This window comes from Eleginops maclovinus, chromosome 3 (genome assembly GCF_036324505.1).
Source record: "Eleginops maclovinus isolate JMC-PN-2008 ecotype Puerto Natales chromosome 3, JC_Emac_rtc_rv5, whole genome shotgun sequence".
Lineage (NCBI taxonomy): Eukaryota > Metazoa > Chordata > Actinopteri > Perciformes > Eleginopidae > Eleginops > Eleginops maclovinus.
The window spans coordinates 24,629,490-24,637,624 of NC_086351.1; the positions used below are offsets into that span (position 1 = coordinate 24,629,490).

Here is an 8,135-nt window from a genome sequence, read left to right on the forward strand (position 1 = left end):
ATCTGTCCCCTATCCACCCATAATTATATGACATGTGTAGGTTTTATTATACTGGATATATTTGCAATTTAATGGAAAGAGTGAAACGGTGCAACCGTCCCCACATAAGGGACGGTTGCAACACTTGTGTGGGACAGTTGAAACACGTATCAATTTGTTTTTAAAAATCATTCTTGACAATCATTTATCCTTTTTTATTTCATTATCTTAGTAACAAAAAGAAAAGGCAATAGTATAATAATAATAATAATAATAATTATCATTATTATAATAATAATATAAGCAATAGTATAATAACAATAATATAGCCTATCATAAGAACCATACAAAATCACAGACTTTTTTTTCTGTCAATTACATTTTAGTTGTTAACAAATTGATAATAGAAATAGAAATAGAGTGCCTGGATGAACTTTTTTGTCTTGAATTAACTGAACATAGCATAACAACATAACATAACATAACAATATAACATAACACTAGACATTGGAAAACATCAGACACCATCAGAAAATTAATCACTTTCGGTCTCACAATTGTGGCAAACGTACACTGAGCTGCCATCAGTGCAGGCTTCATGAGCCCACTTCTGACACATTAGACATTGTAGCCACACCTCCTTGGGCTTTGAGTAGCTCTCCAAGCAAACAATGCAAAAGGCCTCCTCTGAATGGCTATCTCTTTCAATGTTTTTCCTCTTTTGCTTTTGCTTTTTCTTTCCTCTCATTTCCTCAGTATTTCCAATTGGCTGCGGCTGCAGTGTGCTCTGGCTCAGCCTTCTCTTTCCTTTCTTTGTTTTGTTTTCTTCCTCCAACGCCTTCTTTTCAGGGGTATCTGTCAGAATTGTTGACTTTCGTTTTCTCCTGCCGTTTTCCTTTGCCTTGCGTTGGGTCGCTTTGGGATGGGGTCGGATGAGCTCAGGTGAAAACATGTGTACATCGAAGTACTGGCCAGAATTTGAGGGGAGACCACCTTGCACTGGAGGGGACACTGAGGAGGAGGACTGACTGGCAGGAACTTGAGGGGCCACTGAGGAGGAGGACTGACTGGCAGGAACTTGAGGGGCCACTGAAGAGGAGGACACACTGGCAGGAACTGGAGGGGCCACTGAGGTGGAGGGGAGAATGGCAGGAACTTGAGGGGCCACTGAAGAGGAGGACAGACTGGCAGGAACTTGAGGGGCCACTGAAGAGGAGGACACACTGGCAGGAACTGGAGGGGCCACTGAAGAGGAGGGGAGACCACCTTGCACTGGAGGAGCTGTAGAGGGGGAATTGGACGGGCCCAGTGGCACTGTAGGATCAGGCCGGCCTGTAACCATGGATGGAGCGAAATCAGCGTCACTGAATTTCAGCCTGTCGAAAGGCCAAATTCCAGTGGTGATGAAACCTGCTGAGACATTGCCAGGTGTTCCGACCAGGGGGAAGGCAAGTCGAACAATTCCAGGGATGTCATAAATGGTCATCGGAAGGCCTGGGTGTGATCTCATCCATGAGTCACAGAAGGAGTTAACTTTCCCTTTGAGAGGGCCAAAGAAACTCCGGTCCAGTGGTTGGAGCCTGTGTGAGCAGTGGGGTGGGAAGGATAGCATTACAATGCCATTGGCACGGGAAAAATCAATTGCCCTGAGAGAGAGGTGAGAGGAGTGGTTGTCTAAGATCAGAAGGACCTTCGTATTCACTGATGCTCGTGTGTGGCGCTGGAAATGATGGAGGAATTCGATGAAATGTTCCTCCACCATCCAGCCTGATTTGTTTGCCACACCGATGCAGCCTGGTGGGCCATCTCTAATGAAGTGATCTTTGAAGTTGACCCTTGGGAATATAAACATTGGGGGAATCATGCTCCCCAATGCATTCCCGGCGCATGCCACTGTCACGAGGGTCCCCCTTTCTCCCGACGTGGCTGACCCCACCTGTCTGTCTCCACGCCTGGCGACAACCTGATCTGGCCTCTGAACAGTGGTAATGCCAGTCTCATCCATGTTCCATATGTCCTCTCCCTGGAAGTTGTTCTTTCGGAGGACTTCATCTAAATTATTGAAGAACAAGGACACATTGTGCCTATTGAAGTGTATATTACGGGCAAGACTGGTGGCTTGGGGGCGCCTTATTGACAAGGTTGGCTGGCGGTGTAGGAAGCCCATCAACCAATCGCGGCCAGCCAGGCCTGGCTCATCCCATGTCCCTGGGTATTGGCATCCATACCTGACAGCCAGCAGATAAGCCAGACGACGAACCTGAGAAAACGAATGAAAAACAAAGGATTAAAAAACGAAAATAGGCTAAATGTCATGTATCTGGCGAGAGTCAGGGTAATTTTGCCTTACTCTGTCTCACAATGTTGTTGTTTTTTTATCTACATCTCACTCAGTCTTCATTAAATTCTGCATACACATCTAACTTAATAAGCAACTATCCTGCTTACCTCTTTAGTGCACAGCCCATAAAACATATCTGCAGCTGTCTTAAGGTAATTCGACAAAATAGCTTCCTGTTCAGCTGTAAAAACCCTCCTTGGCGTCCAGTATCCTGTCCTGATCTCTTCACCTGGACCTGCCCTCTCTAATTTCTTGCAGAATCGGTACAGTGTTGTGTGACAGATTTCAAACTCCTTCGCCACAGACCTCGCTGACCTGCCCTCACTCCTGATCACCTCTGCCGCCAAACGGAGCACTTGTACAGGGACACCCCTATCTGTCTTTCGCTCTCTGTTTCGTGGCATACTGAAAAAAGCAACATAATGAAATATATTGAAACATATGTATATATTAATTCTCTCTCTCTCACTCACTCACTCACTCACACACACACACAGGCCTATATATATGTGTATATATATATACTGTATACATATACAGAACATGTATATACATAAACACACGATAGGCTATATATTTATTTATGTAGGCCTAATATATAATATATATTTAATATATATTTATTTAATTTATATAATTTATTTATATATTTACATATTTTGAAACATTTTTATATCATATTATTCATTAATTAATGTCATGTGGGGCAGTTGCAACACATGGGGGACAGTTGCAACAAAGCGTTGCAACTGTCCCCACATAGTCAGACATTTTTATGCTAGACATGCAAACTCAACAGATTACCTCAGACACATGGTAGAAACTGCAATTTAAAGCTAAGATTCTGCAGATTTAAATGATACAACTTTAAAATATGTTGTACAAAACATTTAGAAACTATAAGAAAAGTTGTAAAAGTTAAAAAAATTACTTTTGTACCTTGATTTCTGGTTCTTCCAGAACAGATGCTCCAATCTTGCTGAAAAGTTGCAGGAAGAAAGAGGGTCTCACTGAGCATGTGCAAAATGAGTGTCATCACTGTAGCTCGTTTCTGATTGGAGGAATCCTCAGTGTTGCAACTGCCACATGTTGCAACCGTCCCCACTCTCCCCTAGTTCGTCACCAGGACACCCCTACTCCACCAGCTCTGCCTTTGGATGGATACAGGCTGGATCCAACCACCTGTAACTTTGTTTGCAGCCACCAACAACAGAACCAGCTGACGTCCCTTGCCATAACCTTGGATATGGCAAGGAAAATAGAAGTTGCAACGAGGGAGCAGAGCAACAGTGTAGAGTGGTACCATGTCAGGAAACCAAGGCTTACATCTTCCAGGTTCAGGGAGGTGTGCCATGTGAGAGGGCACAGTTCTGCTGAGAACCTGGCAGAGAGGATTCGCAAAGGTGGGGTTCAGACCACTTTAATGAAGAGGGGGCTGGCGCTGGAGCCAGTTGCTATCCAGGAGTATAGCAGAATCCAGAATGTAAGTTACTGGCCATGTGGCTTTGTGATACACCCAGATGCACCCTGGCTCGGATCCTCTCCCGATGGTGTGGTGTTCGATCCAACTGAGAGCCCACCATTTGGATTGGTCGAGATCAAGTGCCCCAACGTTAACAGTTATGTGGACTGTAGCTATATGCAAATGCAGAGCGGCACATTAAAACTAAAACATAGCCACAGCTACTACTGGCAGGTACAAGGTCAACTGTTACTCACTGGGATGGAATGGTGCGATTTCATTGTTTTTGCTGAGGAGGACATTCTCGTACAGCGTATCCATAGGGATCCTGAGGTGGCAAGGGTGATACGGGAGAGGGGGGATTATTTCTTTTTTTATTTTTACTTGGGCTGATGTTTTAAAGTCCGTGGTTCATTCAATCAGTTGTTACATGTTTTTGTTTGGATCTTATTGTTCACTTTAATAGTTCATCTTTACAAAAACACAGATCAGTTTTTTCATTCTGGTTTCATTGTTCATTTTTACAAATCTATACAAAAACGCAAATCAGTATTTTGTTCTGGTTTCATTGTTTGTTCATTTTTACAAATCTATACAAAATCTTAACTAATGTATTGCTACTTTATGTCTTTAAATTACCTGAGACCATACTGTATTGTTCATTTGCAGTATTTCCTTATTAAATTAAGTATTTTGTTACTCCTAGTGTGTGTTAATTTGTTGATATTTGATTATTGAATAAGGGTTGTTCAAGATTTACTTATTAAATTCTACATGTTGTAATGTCATCTCTGTGCGTCATCATTTTAATTTCAAGTCAGGAAAGTACTTGTTTTCTTGTTTTACACCACTTTTGATAGATACAGTCAAATGACAAAGGATCTTACCACCTCAAAAATACACACAATGGATAATATTCATAGGAAGATATGTAATTTAATACATTAATAATATATTATTACATACTCAAAATATGCACACATCTCATTACAACATTTGCAGTATAATGACATTATAACGCTGGACTGATAGCAGAGCTGATGCGCTCACTGATAGCAGTACTGAAATTGATGTGACAACTGGGGCTAAAGTGACAGAATGCTAGGTTAGTATGTTTTGTTGTCTTCTACAGTCTTTACAGACAAGCAGACTTTCAAATCCATGTAAAACTGGACAATACATATGATACCAACTTGGTCATCTTGGAAGCACTGAGGTGAAACTGTCTACAACGTCTTAAAGGTTTTGTATAGATTTCTAAAAATGAACAATACAACCTCTACACTGGTAGAGATTTGCACAAACAAACAATAAAGATCAGTTCAGGTTTTGTATAGATTTCTAAAAATGAACAATAACTGATTGGAAGAACTGATAGTTTGAACTGACTGAAAGAACTGATCGTTTGAACTGACTCAAAGAACTGATCATTTGAACTGACTGAAAGAACTATTCATTTTAACTGATTGTAAGAACTGCTGATTGAACTGATTGAAAGTGCTCCCAATTCATTGCTGAATTGCCCACGCCTTCACTAGTGGCCCGTTCTGGTAATTTACCAGAAAGCAGGCAACACTGAACAGCTGCTCAATGTTTCCACATACAGACAGTGGTATTTCGGTGTCAAAAAGTTTGTTTTCCTTTACCCTCCTTATGCACCTCTCCACGTGCACTCTCAGACGTGCAATCGACTGGGTCTGCCTGACATTCTCCCGACTCATTTGTTTGTTTTTGGAGAGGAAGGCTGGTCGGTACACTTTACAGGGAACAAGGTCATCCACACGGAAGCCTTTGTCCACCATTATTGCCATGTCTGGCTTCAGCAGCTTTGTGATCCCCGAAAGCTTAAAGATCTCTCGGTCACTTATGGACCCTGCGTACAGTCCTGAAACAAAGGTAATGGCACCATGTGGTGCCATACCAATCATCGCTTTGAGTGTTGGATGCGATTTGTAGGTAGAAAACACCTCAGACTGTAGGAGAAGAGAGGATGGTGTTTGACAGAAAATCTCAGTACAGTCAAACACTGCCTGTGTGTCAGCAAAGGCAGCAAATTCAGGCGGTAAGTGAGCTCTGACAACTTCCGATGGGAGCCGAAGACGCTTGCTTCCTAGCAAAGTGTACAAGAACTGTGTCCAAGTAGACACAATCCGACTTGCAGTGCTGCGATGGATGTTGAATCTCTCAGCAAGGTCATTGAGATGTAAACCCACTGATAGATACATCAGGAAGAGCAGTAGCTCGTCAACAGCTGGAAGTTTCTGTTGAAAAATGTAAATATATATATTTACTTGCCATTGTCTTTAACATTGACATTGTAACTATAATAAGTAACATTGTTCCTTTGTAACATTGTACCTTCAGTAGGCTAAGTTTATTGATTAACTTAACATTGGTTTTCTGGTATAGGCCTAAGTAATAAAATGACTAATTTCATTATATTAGATCCACAACTCTGCTTTGACAAGTTATCACTTGCACTTACCGTTTGAGGGGAACTGCTGCTGCTGTTTGAGGCGGTTTTCGAGCTGGTAATCCTCACCATTTTGCTTTTCACGGCAGGCTCCACAAGTCTCCAAAATGCCTGGAAATGCTGGTAGGACGCAAATCTGGTGTAGAACCGAATGCTGTCATCCGACGCTGTCAGACGATGTAACCCAAACCTCTGCCGCAGGTGTAGCCCCTCGATCTGCTGTTCCAGCTCCAAAATCCTCCGACGCAAGGCTTCTTTGTCCTCAACCAAGTCACTTGCTCGTATCACCGTTTGTGGCAACACCGAGTAGTCGTGGTCAGTAGCTACAGCCGCGATTTCCATCTCGTTGTCAGAGACATCGGGACTCTCCACATCTGGCCGCGGGCGCCTCTCCCAAACACTCGGTCTAGGTGCCGATAGCTCAAACCCGTTCCAAGAAAACAGAACAGGGACTGATCCCTTTTGGAGTTTTCTTAGTCCCCCGGCTGTCACGACAAAATCTGTGCTTTTAAAGTGCCTACTGCAGACCTTTGAATGTTTCGTCGGACTGAAATTATCCCTTCGGATTCTCCTCAGCCACTCGGCCCGTACCGCCGGGTCAACGGGAAATGAATGAAAGGAAAGTAGCTTATTGTACCTCGAAGAATTCGTACACTGAGGTACACAACAGTGCAGTGCCGATGTCCCCACCCTTTGAAAGGTCAGTCGTCTTTCTTTTATTGTGAACACACTCATTGTACACTTCTAAATAGTAAAAGCCGGTTACCGGTATCCAGCTGTCAAACGCTATCATAACACGGAAGTGTTCGACCGGAAGTTTAGACGCGCATACAAGTAACAGCGGAAGTAGAATTTACGGTTACCGTGCAACGAGGCTATTGTGACACGAACAAACAAATTAAATGTTTTATCTTAAAGCGATCCAACGGAACTTGTCAAAAAGCCCATTATGGAGCTCCCCCTACAGGCTTGGAGGTAATGTACGTTTACGACACTGTCGTAAATACAACACCCTGTTGCATTCACGTGCATTTGATGACGAACCGACGAGGAGTCAGAAGGTGCAAGCTATGTCGACCGATAAGGTAAGAGTAATCAAAGGTTTTACAGAAATATGACTACATAGTTTTATCTACTGTGATACTCGAAATGAATGCTGATACAACCAAAAGAATGACAACATTTGGTTTAGCTGAAATACTGCATAGGCTACATTGTGTGAACGTGGATGACATCTAACGCAATATTGTTGACAACATCGAAAAGGCACATAGGCATACTATACATTGGAACGTGCATTTTATTATAAGATAGAGAAGTTAGGTTTAGAAGATTACAAACGTACCTGGCGTGAGATTGAGGAAGAATGACCACATTTTATTTGCATGCTTGTCTGAGACGGGACAGATGACTTTTGGCATCTACAAAAACTACATGTCTCCGTGAGACAGGGATGACACTAATAAGGCTACAGCCTACATTGCATGCTTTGTGGGGATTGGTTGGCAAGTTAGCCACATAGCGATCACAATATCATCAGAGAAGCGTATGCGAGAGCCTAGCATCAACGTCCAATGTCCAAGCTTGCTAACATCGCTATCGACATGTCTAGCAGCTAAAACCTAGCGAAATCTATTGAAAATAGTTTTCAACGGACAATGTCAATTATCATCAAAATCTTTGGAAATATCTGGAATATCCCGAGACTAGTGGGACTTGGTTGGCAAGTAAGCCACATAGCGATCAGAATAACATCACAAAGAAGCGTATGCGAGAGTCCAGCATCAGTCCAAGCGTGATATAGCAAGCTTGCTAACATCGCTAACGAGATGTCTTGCTAGAGGCTAAACCTATCGAAATCTGTTGAAAATAGTTTTCCT

At 42.6% G+C, this 8,135-nt stretch overlaps 2 protein-coding genes across 2 annotated transcripts; both read right to left on the bottom strand.

The window, feature by feature from the left end:
- Window positions 1–294: 294 nt before the first annotated feature.
- On the bottom strand, window positions 295–3,425 carry LOC134861366 (uncharacterized). Its single transcript, XM_063878542.1, has 4 exons — window positions 3,260–3,425; window positions 2,428–2,725; window positions 1,934–2,239; window positions 295–1,186 (listed from the first exon to the last, which is right to left on the bottom strand). The coding sequence occupies exons 2-4, from the start codon at window positions 2,722–2,724 to the stop codon at window positions 515–517; spliced, it is 1,275 nt and encodes a 424-aa protein (XP_063734612.1). The 5' UTR covers window position 2,725; window positions 3,260–3,425; the 3' UTR covers window positions 295–514.
- Window positions 3,426–4,693: 1,268 nt separating this feature from the next.
- On the bottom strand, window positions 4,694–7,102 carry LOC134861367 (uncharacterized). The gene is made up of 2 exons (XM_063878543.1): window positions 6,268–7,102; window positions 4,694–6,043 (listed from the first exon to the last, which is right to left on the bottom strand). Exons 1-2 carry the CDS (start codon window positions 6,988–6,990, stop codon window positions 5,291–5,293), a joined length of 1,476 nt encoding a protein of 491 aa, XP_063734613.1. The 5' UTR covers window positions 6,991–7,102; the 3' UTR covers window positions 4,694–5,290.
- Window positions 7,103–8,135: the final 1,033 nt, after the last annotated feature.